Source organism: Lytechinus pictus, chromosome 6, assembly GCF_037042905.1.
Source record: "Lytechinus pictus isolate F3 Inbred chromosome 6, Lp3.0, whole genome shotgun sequence".
Lineage (NCBI taxonomy): Eukaryota > Metazoa > Echinodermata > Echinoidea > Temnopleuroida > Toxopneustidae > Lytechinus > Lytechinus pictus.
In genome coordinates this window covers 15655726-15676605 of record NC_087250.1, presented here as the reverse complement: position 1 = coordinate 15676605, position 20880 = coordinate 15655726, and the positions used below count along the sequence as shown (strand labels likewise).

Genomic DNA, 20880 nt, shown 5'->3' with positions numbered 1-20880 from the left:
TTGAGTGATTTCATTTCATTGCACTGTATTGCATTTCATTTCATATTTATTTTCCATTCCATTTAATTTAATTTCACTCAATTGCATGACATTCCAATTGATTTCCATATCTTGTCTGTGACAGGGAAGAGAGGTCCATGGCCAAAAGAATAAAAACGTTCGTGTCAGCAACGAAAAATTGCATTTTGTTTCATATCATTGCATTTCATATCATTACATTACATTTCATTTCATTGCATTTCATATCATTACATTTCATTTCATTGCATTTCATTTTTTTTCATATCGTTGCATTTCATTTCATATCGTTGCATTTCATTTCATTTCATTGCATTTCATTTTTTTTCATATCGTTGCATTTCATTTCATTGCATTTTATTTATTTCATATCGTTACATTTCATTTCATATTGCTTTTCATATCATTTCATTTCATTCCATTGCATTTCATTTCATATCATTGCATTTCATTGCATTTATTACATTTCGTTGCATTTCATTTCATTGCATTGTAGTACATTACATTGCATTTCATTTTATTGCAATTCACATCACTTCATTTTTTTTCCACTTTTTTTTTAATTCTTGCACATCTTTCGAGACCAGATTTGCGACAACCTTGTACGGGGTTACAAAATTACGCAACATTTTGTAAGTGCATGTCAGACCAAAAATTGCTCAAAAACGTGATTTTGTGTACAAAGTCAATGCAAATTGTGTTTTCAACCCATAATCATATTTTTAGTTTTGCTGGTCTAAATGGATTTATTTTTTGCTGTTTATGATCTCAAAAGGGTCCCCGTTAAAGTTCATTGAAAAAAAAAGGTAAACAAACAAAGAAATACATAAGAAATTGCATTAAACAATATAATACACAAGAAATTGTTCTGATATCGCAATTTTTTTCATGTTTGTTTGTTGAGATTACCACAAAGAGTTTCTACACCAAAGATTAGAACATTTGGAGCTTTATTTAGGGAATGAGAGGAGGAAGTATGATTTTGCATACTAATTATGCATAAATGAGCATAATTAAAAGCAAAAATGCAGGAAATAAATTAGTACAAAATTTGTAGATCATGTTCCAGGCAAGCTGCGTGCCAATTTTCGGCACGATCGACGGTCGAGATCCCCCCCCCCCCCCCCGGCCATATGATCTCCCCAAAATTGCGACCCCCAGGTATGCGGTTCCGATATTATGCAACATTTTGTAAGTGCATGCAGGCCCAAAATTGCTCAAAAACATGAATTTGTCTACAAATCCAATGCAAATATTGTTTTTAGCCAAAATTCATAAATGTATCATTAGTTTTCCTTTTACTGATTAAAATCAATTAACTTCATCTTGTTTATGGTCAAAATAAAGTCCCCGACAATTTCAATTGAAAAAACAATAAAAAACAAAAAGTAAAAAAACTAAATAATACAAAGGAATTTAGAAAACAATAAAATACATCAGAAAATAAATGTGATGTTGTAATTTCTTTAAAGTACATTTGATCAGATCCCTGTACAAAAAATTAGCATTTTAGGGGCACTTTTTAGCTAATTAGAGCAAAATTTTGATTTTACGCATAAATTAGCATAATTAATTAGCAATGAGATTTTTCACAGAATTTGACCTTAAAGTTTTTGAGATTATGCCATGGGTAATGTGTGTGCCATTTTTTGTCCCGATCGCGCCATCAACGGCTGAGATCATAAGGGGGGGGCCTGGGGGGGCCACTTACATTGACGAGTGGATACCATGCGCGACCAAAAAAACACGTAAAAAGGATATCTTTTTCACGATAGGGCACGTTACGTACGTAACGTGATAAGGGTGTCAAAAACACAAAAATAATGAAAAAAGGGTATCTATTTCGCTAGGACAATTACGTGTTTAGGGTCGAATTTGTGGGGATGATAAAACAAAATTAAAATGTTTTATAAAGGATGTCCTTTTTGCCCCAACACTTCGTGTTTAGAGTCCAATTTGCGCGAGGTGTAGAAGGTGGGGTCGTACTAAACCAAATAAGGTAAAGCCGACGACCGAAGGACCCGTAACAAGAGTATCGTTTTGTTTCCAATACTTGTTAAGGGTAGGGTTTCACATGCCAATACTTGTTAAGGGGTGCATTTTCAGAATATGGAAATTACGTGTTTAGGGTGCTTTTCGAGACCCCATGGTCGCGCATGGTATCCACTCGTGAATGGAAGTGGCCCCCCGGGGGGGGGGGGCTGAATCAGATCCCCTCAGATCAGTCTTCTTAGGTGTCAAACTAGCCCAGTCTATTTAGGGTTAAGTGATTTCATTTCATGGTATTTCATTTCATTGCACTGTATTGCATTTCATTTCATTTTTATATTCCAGTCCATTTAATTTAATTTCACTCAATTACATTACATTTCAATTGATTTTCATACCTTGTCTGTGACAGGGAAGAGAGGTCCACGGCAAGAAAGATAAAAATGTTCCTGTGCTCCTGGTTAGCGACGAAAAATTTGAGGACGTGATCTACACGGGCACCATGTACGTCAACGGTGATGAGGAGACGGGGGATAACATGTGCATTGGATTGGTTTTCGGCTTCCACGATATCAGGCAATTCTACTTGGTACAATGGTGGAAGCAGTTCGGTTTCCAAACGGAAACAAATCTTCCTGGAATAGTCATCAAGGTCTGTGAAAGAAATACTCGGGGGGGGGGGGGTGTTTCACAAAGAGTTGAATGTGACATAGAGTATTGCGTATTTAAACCCATTGAATATTAAATTCTGTAATTCCCATAGACTTTTCACAGGTATCACCAGGTTCCAGTTGGAAATGGATTAAATGCCGACGTGCACATTTAAAGGGATGGTCCGAATTCACTGAGCAAAATGCCGAAAATTTCATCAAAATCGGATAACAAATAACAAAGTTATTGAATTTTAAACTTTTGCAATATTTTGTGAAAACAGTCGTCATGAATATTCATTAGGTGGCCTGATGATGTCACATCTCCACTTATTAGGTTTATTCAATTTTTTCCTCCAAGAAGTACTAGAAAAATTGGATTGACAACTGATTTAGTGCATTAGATATTTGTTGCTGCATCTTATTCCATTATAAGGGAGACATATTATTCACACAAGTATGAAATAATAAAAAATTATGATTTTATGTAATAACATACGAAAATGGAAAGTGGGGATGTGACATCATCAGCCCACCTAATGATTATTCATGACGACTGTTTTCACAAAATATTGCTTAACTTTAAACTTCAATAACTTTATTATTTGTTATCCGATGAAATTTTCGGCATTTTTTCTCAGTGAATTCTACTCTATGTATTAAGATATAGATATTTTCAGCCCGGACCATCCCTTTAAGTATGACTCTAAGTCACGCTTAAATATTTGTGAAACACCACCTCCTGGGGGGTGTTTTAAAAAGATTTAAGTATGACTTAGAGTTGCACTTAAATACAGAGTTGTGTACGGTACGAAAGGCTTGACCGCATTGGTCAGATCGTGTTACGAGGACCCGCACTTATGCGTATCAATCAATAAGATCATGCGTTGCACATCATGTGCACGTCTGTGCGACTTAAGTCATACTTAAATCTTTGGGAAACACCCCCCTGGTTCTAATGCACTACCTTATCCACTAATGATATATTTCATCTACATATACTTCCACTAATTGTAATCCTTTTCACATGATTTGCAGCGAGGCCAATTTGATTGTGTTGCATGTATTTTATTAAAAGGGGAATCCAGCAAAGAAAGTTGTTTTTAGATGATGAAAAGGGGGAAAATTAGACAATCAGATATGTAAAATTTTGAATAATATCAGACTATTAAAGTATATTAAATAGAAAGGTATGAATTCTGAAAAGTTTGCAAATCACTATCGTTATGGAGGCTTCAAACTGGCCATATGGGTTGACTTTGTCCCCCAAAAATTTTTGACATGAACAGCTGACTACGGATTTAGAATAGGTCGAGATTCGCCTCCTCGAGAATTGCATAAAGACGGTCAATCTCACAGCTCTCAATGAATTTCTTCTGATTAAATTTTCAGTGATATGCTTCTATTATTTTTCTCTTTTTATTCAAATCAACTTTGTTCTGGGGTGGACTTGACCTTTGATAAATAATTATGTGCGGATTGATTTCCCTGATTTTTTTGTTTTTTGTTTTTTCCGTCTTACTACAAAATCCTGTTCTGTAGAGGATATTTGCTAAGGACCATAGCGATGACTTCCTTGCTGCTCTGTGGTCTTATCAGACGTACACAGATTATTCCCATGTGATGTGGCAAGACAGAGACCTCAAAACTTGGAACTACACGACACCTTATAGATGGAAAATCTTACACACACCATCCATTGGAAAGTTCAGGTGATGACCATTTTATTTTTTCAAAAAATCCCGCTGAAGACCAAATTCGCGACATACGGGTATAGCATCGCGACGACGCGTGACTTTTTACGAGACATTGTCATGCCAAAAATGGCTCATTTTTATACTTTGTGTACAAAGTCTAAGGGAGATGAAATTCATAAAAGGGTGATTATTTTTCATTCTAATTGATCTTCTTAATTGATTTAGGGTTTTATTACTTGTTAAATGGTCTGTAATAATTTCCATTGAAAAAAACAATGAAAAACAAAAGATGAAAAAACAAAGATATAAGAAATTCTGAAAACAAAGAAATACATAAAGAAAAAAATTGGTTTTCACAATTTTTCTTTGTGGAAACTTTTAAAATAGATTACTAAGATGACATCTGCAAAAGAAGAAGAAAATTTAAGATGAAATTGGGTGTTGAATATGCAAATAATGTTTTTCATGAGTAAATTTGCATATTTTATTTATAATATATAAAAGATAATTTTTTTCAGAATTTTTTTTTTCGTACTAGCTTGTAGTTTATGCGGTAGAGAATGTGCGTGCCAAATTTAAGCGCGAACGGCGGTCGAGAAGGCAAATACATCTCAAATAGCCCAGTCCTTTTAGGGTTAAGCAGTAAGCCTACATTATTCCATATCTCTTTATTTGCATCAAATTTTACTACGTTTTATTCCAAATTTGGGTTACAGACTAATCGTAAGGTGTGCATTCGTCTTTATAGATAACAGAGGCAAGCAATTTTTACAATATGCCAAGGGTGCCGTTTCATAAAGCTGTTCTTAAGTTAAGACCGACTTTAAGAACGACTGGCGAACCCTTATACGCACTAAACAATTGCCAATCCAATACCATTTACCACAAGAAAGGATCACCAATCGTTCTTAAAGTTGCTCTTAAAGGAGAATGAAACCCAAAATTGAATACCACATAATATCATTGATAAGTACATGCCAATCAAAATGAATCCACTTATACCCCAATCTGATTTCCCAGTATCGAGTACCACCTCTTCAAAGTTGGGCTTCTTCAGGTTCGAAGTCTCTGAATGGAGATCGCCATTGTTGTGGGGTTCGTTCAAAACTGCTCTCGGTAGTATCGGTACTTCCATGTGCATAACGCATAGCTAGCTATACGGGCTGAAACCGCCCCCAAGTTTGCATAATATAGATACTTTTTTTACCAGAAATGAATAAAATATACACATAAAACACTTAGAAATAATATTAAAAAGCTATTTAAATTATTTTATGGATTAAAAACACAAATTGATGAGTTTTGATGAAATATTTTACAAATTTATTTACGATATCCAAATTGGCAAATTTGACAAAGCTAAATTTGTACGTACTGTACGGGCCGTCATGTACCCTGAACCGAGTGATCGTGTTATGTTGGAAGTTTGGTTATTTATCCCGTTTGAATATCGGGAAATTGTTGATTGTGTTATATTTCTATATATCTAACGTTGTTTATTATTTGTTACCGTCGATTTTAAATAAAACAAAACATATCGCGGACGTATGTATTGAAATGGATGGCCGAGAGCCTACGACTTCGAGCCACAAATAGATCTACTCGGCCGAAGAAATTGTTCAACGAGCAGAGCTAACTTAGAGGTAGTATAGAGTAGAGGCACGTCGGCGCACGGTCAGCAGCAGCCACCCAATTTTTTTTAGAGAGATTTCTGGCCTCAGCTTCTGCGGATCGTGAATTAGGTAAAAGCTAGCTGCATTTTGTCCCCTTTTCTGACCGATTTCAGCAGCCATACGCTTGGCAGTATACCATCCTGATCAGCATTGTTTTACGCTAGCAATCACAGGCGCTCGCCGGGGTTGGACACTGAGTTGTACGTCGCTGACGTCACAACCCCCCACGGAGATATGGGGAGTATGAGCAAAATGGCGACCTCCACGGGTCTTTCGAATATCAAAATATTGATAACTTTGACTTGGCATATCATGGGAAATAGGAAACCGTTCTGCCTCATTTTAATTTTATTTTAATTAGTGAAGTGTAATTGGCTTATGACCAGATAATAAATCTATCCTTTCATTTTCCTTTAACTTAAGAACAGCTTTATGAAACACCCACCAGGTCACAGGTTTCATGTTTTAAGTGAACAAAACAGGGCAACATAAAATTGAAGTAGTAGGGAAGGAGAGAAGTAGATATAAACAAAAGACATACACTGTACTTATATACCTGGCAAAACGAGTCGAGTCAATTCAAAAGAAAGTAATGAAAAAGATGATATATTTATGTATATTTTCAACAAAAAAAATTGTCTTCTCTACTTGAATCCTATTCTTATTTTGCCTTGTCCTATGAATTTCAATAGTCCTTATTCTTCTTTGTTATTCTTGTCTTCTTCTCCTTCTCCCCTTCCTGTTCTTCTTCTTCTTCATCTTCTTCTTCTTCCCCTTCATTCCTCCTATTTCCATTTCCTCTTCTTGTTTTGTCTTTGACACTGTCTTTTGCTTTTTATTTCTTCACATCTTTTAATTTAATGAATACATGTATATATATATATATATTTATTTATTTAGTTATAGGGCTAATGACTGTTTTCCTTCTTCCAATTCTTTCTCCCTATTTTGTCTTTTTCCTCTTCTTATTTTTCTTTTTCATCTTCTTCTCCTCTATCATCTTTTTCTTCTTCCTCTTATTCATCTTCTTTTTCTTCTTCTTCTTTTTCTTCTCCATTATCATCATTATCTTTTTCTTCTTCCTCTTCTTCATCTTCTTTTTATTCTTATTCTTTTCTTATTTTTCTTCTTCTTCTTCTCCATTATCATCTTGTTTTGTTCTTCCTCTTCCTCTCCTCATATTTGCTTTCATCTTTATTGACGTCTTTAGAAGCGGACTGTAGAGACATACTATTACATGTGTGATGACAGACAGTAATTAGGATGCCTATTCTATCTGGTTATCAATGAAGGTGTCACTAATTGCAAATTAATAGTGTTTTATATATATATTTTCCCCTTCATACCATATAGGGTCCAGATATTCACCGTTGATGGTCTGCTAACCGATTCAGGTGATATATATGACATCATGTATCTTGGGGGTCGTCTGGGTATATTCATGAACCACCAAGACGGTGTCCTCTGGTCAAATATGGAATACAAGTGTCTTGGCAGGTAGGTAGCCATGCCTCCCCCCCCCCCACCCGCTCTGGTCAAATATGTCTTAACAAGTAGATAATGATAGAATTCCTCCCCCCCACCTCCTGTTGAATACAAGAGTTTTGAAAGGTAGGTAATGATAGTATAGTCCACTGCCCCACCCCTTCTGGTCAAATATGGAATGCATGTGTCTGGGCAGGGAGGTAAAGATAGTAACGCCCTGCCCCCGCCCCCACCCCTTCTCGTCAAATGTGGAATACAAGTGTCTTGGCAGGAAGGTGAAGATAGTAACGCCGCCCCATCCCAACCTACCCCATATTGTTCTCTGATCTCTTTAGCTTCTCCCCCTTTGAGGATGTGAACAGAACAATACTTATATGATGCTAGAATATAAATAACGGAATCACTAATAATACATTTTTTTGTGATAATATTTCCCAATGCTAATTGAGGATGAGAGTAATAATCATTATAATAATAATGATATTGATTATCTTTTATTGCTCTATTGCTGGTGTATTCTCTTTGTATTTGTATCGATATGCAATTTGTTTGATGATTATTAATTTTGGTATGTATTTTTGCAATTGTATTGTACCTGACGATTGCTAAATAAATCAATTGAATTGAATTGATTATACTCAATGAAAATAATAATATATGAATAATCATATAAATAAATGAAAATGTCTACTTTGTTTGGGTGTAGATTGAACAAGGCTCTCGTGCTTGATGGGAATACCACTTATATCGATATCGGAGAGGTACAATCAATCCACGTGACCGCACATTTCTTTATTGAGATGTGGTGTTTCATAGATCCAGTATCAGATGAAGAGATTTTCCCCTTGTTGAGTACAACAGATGGATCATTCGAATTTTACATTCAGAATTCGTAAGTATGATTATGATAATAATGATAATAGTACTCAAATTTCATATAGCGCAAATTACGATTATGTCTCTTAGCGGGGTTTAATTCAAACCTGAGTTCAGAATACGGGCCACTGTGTTACACTATGAACACACTATGCAACACTGTGGACACACTTAAAACACACTGTGCAACACTTTCAACACACTGTTACACTTTGACCACTTAGTGCAACACTTTGAACACACTGTGGACACTAAACACACTGTGCAACACCGAACACACTGTGCAACACTGGACACCAAACACACTGTGAACACTGATCACACTGCAACACTGTCAACACATTGTTACACTTCGAACCCTCAACCATCGGATTAACCGTTAAAGGACAGCTGAGGGGGGGCCATGATGGCCCCCCTCAACGCTTCGCTCGATATTTTCAAAACGCGAAAAGATAGCGCCGCAAAATTTTATGACTTTTTTTTTGAGTCACGCAACTTTTAAACCAAATTTGCGACATACGGGTATAACATAGCGACGCCACGTGACTTTTTACGGGACAATGTCATGCCAAAAATTGCTATTTTATATACGCCCGTCCAAGACAAGACGTACATGTATTATGGTATCATGCTTGGTGTCTGTCCGTCTGTCTGTCTGTCCGTTAAATTTTCCTTGTAAACGCGATAACTTCAGTTTGACTTAACCTAATCTCATATAATTTGGTGTGTATAATACTAGCATGGATCCTAGGAAGCTTACTGATTTTGACGTCAAAAGGTCAAAGGTCACGGTCACAGTGACATGTTTTCATCTTACCCTTCTGCAGTCCTTGTAAACGCGATAACTTCAGTTTAACTTAACCTAGGCTCATATAATTTGGTGTGTATGATACTAGCATTGATCCCAGGAAGCCTATTGATTTTTAGGTCAAAAGGTCAAGGTTATACTGACATGTTTTCATCTTACCCTTCTGCAGTCCTTGTAAACACGATAACTTCAGTTTAACTTATCCTAGGCTCGTATAATTTGGTGTGTATGATACTAGCATGGATCCAAGGAAGCCTATCGATTTTGAGGTCAAAAGGTTAGAGGTCAAGGTCACAGTGACATGTTTCATCTTACCTTTCTGCAGTCCTTGTAAACACGATAACTTCAGTTTAACTTAACCCAGGCTCATATAAGTTGGTGTGTATGATACTAGCATAGATCCCAGGAAGCCTATTGATTTTGAGGTCAAAAGGTTAGAGGTCAAGGTCACAGAGACATGTTTCATCTTACCTTTCTGCAGTCCTTGTAAACACGATAACTTCAGTTTAACTTAACCTGGGCTCATATAATTTGGTGTGTATGATACTAGCATGGATCCCAGGAAGCCTATCGATTTTGACGTCAAAAAGTCTAAGACTGTGAGCACTGTGTCCACAGTGGAGACAATTACAACGTACTATCAAAACACTGTTTGACACTGTGAACACACTTTGAACACAATGTGGAATACACTGAACACACTGTGTAAACACTGTTAACACAATGTGAAAACACTGTTAATACACTGTTTAATGCACTGTGAGAACACTGTGAACACACTTTGAACACAATGTGGAATACTATTGTTCCCATCATCCATCTATTGATAAGGTGCCTCAATAATAGTAAAAGTACTAGACAATTTATTTTTAATGTTTGTCGGTGGTATTATCTCATTGCATTCATTCAGAACACTCTTTGGAAAATACAGAGACGCATTTACCAATATGACTAGGAATCTTACAGGCGGGTGGAGGCATGTGGCTATTAGTGCTTCTATAGGAGGTAAGAATTATGTTATTTTTCAATGGAACATGATAGAAGAGGGTATGAAATGTTGTTTCTGATGATATATCCACTTCACAAATAAAATTAATTTCCATTGGCGAGCTAATACCACGTGTGACCAAAGAAACATGTAAAAGGGATTTCTTGTTCAAGATAGGCCATGTTACGTATGTAACGCAATAAGGGTGTCAAAAACACTATAATAATGAGAAAGGGGTATATATTTCACTAGGAAAGCTATGTGTCATACTGTATAGAGGATGCCGACTTTTTTCACCAAGACTACATGTTTAGGGTCAATCCTGTTGGAGATGGGGCAGAAAAGGGGAAACTTACAGTTGTATGTTTGCTTTTCTGTTGTAATTCTCTGTTGTAATTGTAACTCAAATGTACATTACACATACTAGAAAAAAGGATTGTTGCTAATGCTGGGGCTGTTGAACTATCGCTGTAGCCGTAGACCTACTTGCCAATAGGGGGTTAACCCTAATTCTCCCAAGGGGGGCCATAATGGCCCCCCTTGACAATTTTCGCTGCGCAAAATTTTTTGACCTCCCCGCTCACTGACTTTTTACTTTCAAGTCTCGCGCAAATTTTGAGACCAAATTTGTGACGCCCGGGTACGCGGTTATGACATTACGCAACATGTAAGTGCATGTCAGCCCCAAAATTGTTCATAAACGTGATTTCATGTACAAATCCAATGCAAATTGTGTTTTTAGCCAAAATTCATAAATGTATCATTCTACTTTTACTGATTAAACTTAATTAATTTTGCCTTGTTTCTGATCAAAATTAAGTCTGGAACGATTTCCATAAAAAAAACAATAAGAAAATAAAGAAATTCATAAGAAATTAAAAAACCAATACAATACATTCACAATTGTTAGCAATTCTATAAAGAATTTTTTCACAAAAAAATAGCATTCTAGGAGCTTTATTTAGTGAATCAGAGCAAAAAGTATGATTTCATGAATAAATTAGCATAATTAATTCATATAAAATAAAAATATATGAATTCAGTGAAATTTACTAATGCAACTGCGTAGATTACGTCATTCTCTACCATCATGCAAATTTTCGTTGTCTCGCAATCCGCAGCTGAGATCTTAAGGGGGGCCATAATGCCCCCCCCCCCCCCCCCGGGAATGACAGGAATCAAAATACCCTGGGAGATTTAGGGTTAAAGTAAGGGAATACTTGTCAAGGGTACCGTTTACTTGTTAAGGGCTGCATTTTCAGAACATGGAAAATACTTGTTAAGGGTGTTTTTCGAAACCCTATGGTCATGCGTGGTATCCACTCGTCAATGGAAGTTCCCCCCCCCCCTCTTCCCTGGTAATCAAACATACTTGAGGGGGTGAATATCACTGAACATGAGATAGTATACGAATAATGAATATTCATGAGTGCATTAGAATTTGTCTTTCCCGATCCACTTTTTTGGTAATATTCCTATTAATTTGTGCAATTAAAGATAAGTCTCTTTTATTGCACTGTTTGTCTGGTTTTCTTTCCCCTCTCCTTTTGAGGCTTTATCAATTTAAAGCTCTAAGCTTAAGATGGAGGTCTCCCACATTTCGAAATGTATTATGTCGATATATATATATATATATTCTGCTATTTGTTTTAATAATAAAACAAAAATTATCAGGTATAAATATATTTCAATTGGATTGTTAGAATGTATGTATGCATAATTATGTTATTCATTATGTCATTTGCTTATCGTTATTTTATGCTGATTTTATGCTGAGAAAAAAATTATTACACTTGTTTATACTTTTGTTATTGGAATGTGGAAATGAATAAATCAAATCAAATCAATGGACAGAATGAGGTGAAAGATGAAATGATCCATTCATTTCATCTTTCACCGAATGAAGTATTCTGTCCATTGCACGAATGAAAAGAACATTATTTGGTTTATATGACACCTAAAAATTGATTCTTTTCATTTGAAATTGATGAGTTTCGATGCAAAATATTCAGTGCAAGCTCGGTCTGCTGATTATCATGTACATACAACATGCGCGCTTCAAAAGCGAGTCGTTTTGTGTTACCTGCTGTCTCGGTGCAGGTGTACACGTGCAATGGACAAAATTGTATGGATACAAAATTGCACGGTTGATGACGTCATTGTAAAATGGGCTGAAGGATCGATATCAAACAAATGACAAGGATCTATCTAGGTGTCATATAACAGTTATTCTCTTTATATCTACATTACCTATTTACCCCCTTTGGTGTTGATGTGTGTTTTTTTATCATGCAGGGAAGCTCACAATTTACATTGAAGGGGAATATTCACCACCGACTCCAGATGCTATCATCAGTGCTCATAACCAATGGGTAAATTAACACTGCAAAAACCTTCAATTGGTGTTTGATTGGTGTACATAGATTGAGGACTGCACAGGTTATTTTAGTCCAGTCTTGAATTCCAGTGTTGGCTCAACACCCCTATGAAAACGTGGTGTTTGATTGGTGTACGTATAGGAACATACCAGTCACAATGTTAAGTACCCATTGGCTCAACACCCTTTAAAAAATGGTGTGGTGTTTGATTAGTGTACATAGTCAGTTTACTATGGTGTTAAATTTGGGTGTCAATATAACCTTTGTTACTGTTAAAACTCTTTGGTGTTATGTTCAATCTCTAGTCTAGGGTGTAATTTCAACACCTCAGGGTGTGGTCCTCAAAGGACACCAACTGGCGTCAGTTTTAACACCCAATTTACAGTGTACCCTTATAGAAATCAAAGCATGCTGCAAGTTAAGTCCGGGCTAGCAACTATCTAGTTGCTTATTTAAAGGACAAGTCCACCCCAACAAAAAGTTGATTTGAATTTAAAAAAAGAGAAAAATCCAACAAATTTCATCTAAATCAGATGTAAAATAAGAAAGTTATGACATTTTAAAGCATAGCTTATTTTTCACACAACAGTGATATGGGCTATTCCACGGTTACTCACGTTACATTTGGAGACACCTTGACTCATACTTGGAGCTGTAACTCCATTATTATTGATAGGAAGTAAACATCTCTTTATCACAACATAGTACGCAGTCTGACTATCCTTTGTATAAAAACAAAACTTGGGAAATTTTATTATGCTCCTGGCAAATCTTTGAAATGTGTCGGTTAGTCATGGTACATGATTTGGACATGCATAAAATGAAAAGTCGACATAAGTGAAAAGTGTCCTCATACAAGGCTTTTATGAAAGTTGATTATTTACATTTCAAAGAAGTATATTAGGGAGACAAACTTTGTATATAATTCAAAAATAAAGAACACATGGTTTTTACTAGGGGTGCAGATAAAGTGGTTACTCACGTTACGGTTCAGATGGGCTATACAGTACAAAGACACATTGAGCTCATGTCCACCAACCTATGGAATTGCCCATATGCACAATTCAGTGACATGCAAATTAGACAGTGCATGATGTCCCTCACATATTATTTCTTTTATTTGTTGTTTGTATTATACAATATTTCAATTTTTACATATTTGACAATAATTAAGGACCAACTTGACTGAACCATATACATGTAGTATTAAAATAGTGCAAATTCCACATGTGCAGGGAGGATTGAAAATGAGGAGAAAATTAGAATATTTCCTATAATAAAATACAAAAGAAATAGTGAGTGGATGACGTCATTCTCCTGGATGACGTCAGTCTCCTCATTTGCATACCGACCGAGATGTGCATATAACTGTTTTGTGAAATTAAGCGAAACTTTAAATGTCATAACTTTCATATTTCACATCCGAATTTGAAGAAATTTTCAGTGCTAAGCTCGTTGGATTATTCTCTTTCTATTAATCAACTTTCTGTTAGGGTGGACTTGTCCTTTAAAGGAAAATGAAACTCTTGGAGCAAGTTAGCTTTTGTGAAAGCAGAAAAATCAAAGAATAAGATCAACAAAAGTTTGAGTAAAATAGGACTAGCAATAGAAGAGTTATGAGCATTTGAATGTCGAGATCACTAATGCTATGGAGATCCTCCTATTGGCAATGCGACCAAGATCTATGATGTCACAGATGAACAACTCTCCCCTTTTGGACACTGAAAATATACCCCAAAACATCTCTTTTTGCTCATTCTAATCATATGACAAACGATTCATCAATGATATAATGTTATGAAACCTCTGTACTTGTCCTCTCATAAAGAGAACACCTCACCTTGTGAAAGACTCTATAAAAGTGAGAATATAAGTGAAATAAGTACTAAAGTAATGAGGGAGTTGTACGTGTGTGACATCACAGATCTTGGTCGCATTGCCAATGGGAGGAACTACATGGCATTAGTGATCTCAATATTTAAATGCTCATAACTTTCTTATTATTCATTCAATCTTCCTCAAACTTTCAACAATATGTTTCTTTGATTTTTCTCTTTGATATGGATTCAGCTGGTTTTAAGGGTTTCATTCTCCTTTAAAGATCTTATTGAGCTTTTCGCTTGTTAGTTATATCTGTGAGGGTATATGTGGATTGTGGGCTATATGACCGACCTAAAGGAGAACTCATAAAGAATTTATATGGCAAGACCTCTCTCTTTTCATACTTTCATTCCTTTTTTATAATATTTTCTTATTCTCCTTATTTTTGTCCAATATTATCATTACCTGAAAAGTTACATGTGTTCGCCCCCTGCCCCCCCCCCTTGTGCTATCTCTGCTTTCTAGCACTCTTTGTTGATACAACAATTATGTATTTGTTTTTTAATATAATAACCTAGTCTTATATAGCGCTTTTCATGAAATCCGTATCAAAGCGCTAAAATTAAATGTAGAACATATGTAATATACAAACAAAATTGAATTAGAAATTAAACAAAAAATTGAAAATATTGAGGACACTGTTAATGGGGCTATGTTGATTGGGCTCTCTTTATGAGATTAGTCTTTAAATTGGGTCTGAACAATGTGATATTTGGAATACAACCAAATTTGATCGGGAGCCAGTGCAATTGTTTAAGAGTAGGTGTCATGTGGTCATGTTTTTTAGTGAGGGAAACTAGACTTGCTGCAGAGTTTTGAATTCTCTGCAGCTTTGAAATATCCTTTTCTGGAATTCCATGGAGCAGGCTATTATACAGTGGGTATCAAAAAAAAAGTTTACACTTTGAAAAAGCCCTGGAATTAAAAAATATACATGTTGGTAAATTTTTCACATATAATCTTGGGTTTGGTCTCATCTATCCAATGAAAGTAAAAGTTTTGACAGAATGTTACACTTGAGTGAGCACTGTCCATTTTTGTAAAGCTCGCAGAAATTTGTTTGCGCAGAAATGCTTGTTTTCACGCTGTGTCAAGGGGAAAGGGCTAAATCAAACTTACCCTGCGAAACATTTCTCATACATTTCCCTTGCACTTTTAGTCAATTGAAATAAAAACGGATACATTCAAGCATTTTGTATTAATTTTTGCCACCCAAATTGAAATTCCCACACTTAGTAAGCACAACCTTTACCTTTTTTGTGCCAGCTGGATCTGAGTTTATATCAGATATCTCCAGCATTTTTCACTAAGTATTATCATTTAAAGTAGATTTACATTTCATTTTTCATTTCATACTTGTTTCTCCACAATTTTTCCAAGCTATACAATGATTAAAAACATGAAAATCAAGCCTAAGCCATTTCATGTACATCACAGCTCAGTGTAAAGCAAATATTATCACAATGGCCTCGGTGTTTGGGGAGAGGGGTAGGGCGCAATGTACTCTTCAAAGTGTTTTGGGGAAGGAAACAAGTTAAAAAAGGTATCTTCAAATCAATTTTACTAGCTAAATTCCACGTGTTCTTCATGATTAACGTCTATTTATATTCGCATAACTATTTCAAAGTTCTTTGCAAATCCTTTTTCACTAACTTTTCAAAAGTAAGTGGTTCTCACTCAAGCATAAATATTTTTCAACAGATATATCGTCATTTGCTTAAATGGATCTTTACCAATGTTAACATGTGGAAAAATCTTCAGGATATTACAAATGTATAAATATACAGGATTTTTTCTAAGTGTAAACTGTTTTTTGATACGCACTGTAGTATGTCATTTCTAGCGGCTTGACCCATTTTAAAATTTACAATCCTTCATTTGGTTAGAATTGTGCTTAACTTTAATATTTTATTTAAAAATATTTGAATATTATTATCTAACTTGTTAGCAAAAATTATAAATGAAAATTATGAATATGAGGTTAATTCTTATGGTACCAAAATCCATTCAATCACTACTACTATTCTGTTATCATATTGTCATGTTCAATGATATCGTTCACATTATTGACCCTTAATACCAAAGTTGAAGATGGGCTTTAACGGTGAAGTTCACTCTGAAAAAAAGTTAGTTGTAAAAATAGCAGAAAAAATAATAAAAAATATTGGCAAAGGTTTGACGAAAATCCATTAAACTAAAGATTAAGAAAGTTATGAGAATGACAAAGTTTGGATATGTGATGTCGTACGAGCAGCTGCCCGATATGTGATATATATAATGCATGAATTTCACTTTTTTATGGTCCCTGATGACTTGGTTTTGTTATCTTTTCATGATCGGGTGTGAAATTATTTGTCAACTGATATACGAAAGGTAGAGTAAAAACCATTTTCAATTTTCTGAGAAAATGACATTTCATTGATTTTATTTACCATTCGCTATGTAGGAATGCTGCTCGCATATAACGTCACAAATCAAATAATTCAAATTCTAATAACTTCTACATTCTTTTATGGATTTTTTTCATTGTCGTGCTATTTTTACAATAAACTTTTTGTCAGGGTGAACTTCCTGTTTAATTATGCTGATATCCATTTACTTCTATATAGCCTCCTGGCTCTCATCTGTACCTCGGCAAAGGAGCCTCAGGTGAACTCTTCAGAGGAAAAATTGATGAGGTACTATTTTCTGCTCTTTTAAAGGGGAATCCTACCCAAATAAAACCTTGTTTTAGAGGAAAAAGAAAAAACAAGACAAGTCGATATGTGACAGTTTGAACAATATCGGATACTGGTCGCTATACCCATGGAGTCTTCTAATTGGCCGCGGATATGTGATGTCGTAGTGATGTAAGGCTAGGACTACTCTTTCATGCTGTATTCCAATACATACAATGGCTAAAATGTCATATTTTCAAAAAGTTTTACTTCAAGATGTATTTTTCTTTCATGAGGACATAAAACAATATACTACCTGGGTTATATTTAGATTACTGCCTCGGGAGAATACTGCTTGTCCAGTTATCATTCCCAGATAATTGTCATTTGAGAGTCATTTGATTTAATGAATTGGATGTATACTGTTAGGGATTTGTGTCCCATTTGGCTCTCCATAGTTTAACCCTTATTAAACTGGGGGGTCAATTTGACCCCCCCCCCCTCGACAAATTTTGTCACTATGCCGTCGCGCCAAATTTTTTTACCGCACCGTTCACTGACTTTTTACTTTCAAGTCTTGCGCATCTTTTTAGACCAAATTTGCGACGCCCGGGTACGTGGTTCCGAAATTACGCAACATTTTGTAAGTGCATGTCAGACCCGAAATTGCTCAAAAACGTGATTCCATGTACAAAGTCAATGCAAATTGTGTTTATCAACCAAAAATCATAAATGTATGATTATTTTCACTTTTGTTGGTTTTAATGGATTCATTTTATGCTATTTATGATCGCAAAAGGGTCCCTGACAAAGTTCATCGGAAAAAACAAAGGTTTGAAAAAACAAAGAAATACATAAGAATTTAAAAAATAATAAAATACATAAGAAATTAATCATATTTTTGCAATTTTTTGTAGATATTAGTTGCAAATGTAATAATTGATACTCCCACCAAAAATAAGCATTCTTCTAGCTATATAAATTGAGTTTAAGGCAAAAACATACACAAAAAACCAAATTTAGGGTAAATTTCATACGCTTATTTGCATAATTAATTAATAAAAAAATATAAACAATTAATATTTTGAAGAATTTTCTATACAGTCTTGTAGTTTACATCCGGCTCTACGCGTGTGCAAATTTTCGTGGCAATCGCGTAATCAGCGGCCGAGATCTGAGGGGGGGGGTCATATTGACCCACTCCAGTATATTGGTCCGAAATAGCCCAGTTAAGATAGGGTTAACCACAACTTTAAACCAGGGTTTAATTTAAACTTGACTTCAGAATATGGGCCATTGTCACATGCATACACGTTTTGGGGCAATTTTGGATCAACATGCATGCATACACTTACAAAATGTTGAATACTTTCAGAACTGCTTTAATACCCGGGGGTAACACATTAGATTTATTTCTAATTGTTTTTCATGCATATAAACAATATTAAATAAATTAAAACACCAAAGTTTTTTTTTAATACCTTTGTAATGCTAACCAATGTCTTAGTGACTTTGATTCACATTTCGCTTATTATTTCTATGCTTTCATTTGTAGTTCAGGGTATTTCGTTATGTCTTTTTTATGCCTCTTTATTTCTACATTTTCATTTGTACATGTCGTTCAGGAAATTTTGTTATGCCTTTTATTGTTACGCCTCCTATTTCTATATTTTTATTTGTAGTTGAGGATATTTCAGTTTGCCTTTAATTCTCACGTCGGAGATACTTTTTTCCGTGATTTTGAATTCTGGAGAAACAGTGGCTACTTTGTCCTGCAGTACTCAATGGATGAGCAGTCAAATGGTAAATATGACAGATAGTATCATCCAACTCCAATCAAATAAAAAGTAATAATTTCTCATCATGTAAAAGAAAGAAGATTTAGAATTTAATGAAGTTCATTTTATGGTATTTCACGTCTGCTCCTTGATGTCGTTCCATCGCAAACGTGTCTTGTATTTGTGATGTATGTTGCTTTGTTAATAAATATTTGTGTAAGTATATACAGTGTATATGGGCAATTCCATAAAATATTCAACCATTTTGTATGTCCAACCCCCATTTTGTTAAATTCTTACTTCATTTAAAAATTGACCAAGTCATGGTCATTTGAGAACATTAAAGACTGTCATGTGAACCAGAAAATTTCATGAAGGTCTCACATACATGGGGTCGGATGTACAAATTTTATTGAATTTCCCATATATATATATATATATATATTGTGACGGAATCGCTGGGCGGGGTGGTTGGGTGGTCCGCCGGCAGCTCGCTCTTGTCAGGATGCCTGCCGCCGGCGGGTGCTTTTGCCACGTCGATTTCCAAACTTTAAGTCGCGGATCCGTTTGGCAGAGATATACTGCTGCAGTTGACACTTGCACACGCCTCGATCCTGTCAGTACCACCACCAGGCAACATCCAGACGGCTACACTCTTTGTTGTCAGCTCCAACAGTTCACCCGACCATATGCATCTAGCTTGTGTAGTTAAGCTCTCTCGACCATATGCATCTGATTCCTGTAGTTAAGCTATCTCGACCATAGGTATGGGTTTCTCCGTAGTCAAGCTCCCACGACCATACCTATGGACTCTGGTAATTTCCTCGGTCGTCTGCTTACGACCAATTACTACGTCTGTTCAGTACAGCGACCACGTCTGCTCCGTACTGCAACCACGTCTGATCCCGTACTGCAACCAGGTCTGTTCAGTACAGCAACCATGCACGTCTGATTCCGTACTGCAACCACGTCTGTTCAGTACCGTAACCATGCACGTCTGATTCCGTACTGCAACCACGTCGGTTCAGTACCGGAAACTACGTCTGGTTCTTCGACCATATGTATGGGTCCTTCTGCAGTCAGGCTCTCACGACCACACCCATTGGCTCTGCTCTACTTGTAGTTTTCCTGTTGTCTGCTCCAGACCTCCGACCGTCTGCTTCAGACCAGCAACCATCCGCTTCAGACCAACCTGTCTGCTCCGGACCACCAGCCGTCTACTCCAGACTCCGAACCGTCCGCCTCCAGACCAACCAGACTACCAAAAGAGCAAGCCCTGGTATAGTCTCTTGCTGGCGTGCAAAAGACCCAACACACAAGGAAATCTAACCACAGTCGTCGCCTAGGACTAGAAATCCATCCTAGGTTTCTCCGTGGAAAGACATGCGAACGATCATATGAATCATTTCGATCGCATCCACCAACTTTATTTATTGGATAGCGAATCCAAATCGATCTGCCTACTTTACGTGCAATGCACCCCGTGGGCGCCGTATTTTAACAGATCATCAGCGAAGCCTCACGAATACACCAACTTACTGTACTTATGCATTAATTATACAATATCTGTTATAGTTAACCTCTGTTACAATCTTAGAACAGCTATAACTTTGCTCTCTAAAACTGGATATGCATGAATGACATATCAACTTAAAGCATTTATCTAGACCAAGCTAGTGATAACCACAATAATCAGTTAAACATCTCCAGGAAATTGTTATTCCACAAAAACGGTTCAAAACATGCATAACTTTCATGTTCTTATCTACGTCATTATTAGTGTAGAAACACGCATGTAATATCACCAGCTACTACAAAAACATTATAAATCAACCAAAGATTATTTTCTAACACGAAATAAAACCTATTTCGTGACAATATATTGTGACGGAATTGCTGTCCATTGTGTCTTTTCTCCACACACAAAAACGGATAAAGGAGTCCTAAAAACACTTATGTTCAGGTTCAACAAAACACAACAGCTAAAGTCCAAAGAAAACTC

At 35.9% G+C, this 20880-nt stretch overlaps 1 protein-coding gene across 1 annotated transcript in view; it reads left to right on the top strand.

Annotated features, from left to right (window-relative positions):
• Nucleotides 1–20207, top strand: part of LOC129263243 (uncharacterized) — a 92798-nt gene extending 72591 nt beyond the window's left edge. Inside the window, exons 34-42 of the mRNA XM_064100428.1 lie at nt 2420–2659; nt 4200–4369; nt 7381–7524; nt 8219–8404; nt 10107–10201; nt 12480–12556; nt 17053–17121; nt 18783–18903; nt 20002–20207. Of these exons, the coding sequence (XP_063956498.1) occupies nt 2420–2659; nt 4200–4369; nt 7381–7524; nt 8219–8404; nt 10107–10201; nt 12480–12556; nt 17053–17121; nt 18783–18903; nt 20002–20207 (1308 nt within the window). The remainder of the gene's footprint in view (nt 1–2419; nt 2660–4199; nt 4370–7380; nt 7525–8218; nt 8405–10106; nt 10202–12479; nt 12557–17052; nt 17122–18782; nt 18904–20001) is intronic.
• The last annotated feature ends 673 nt before the right edge of the window (nt 20208–20880 follow it).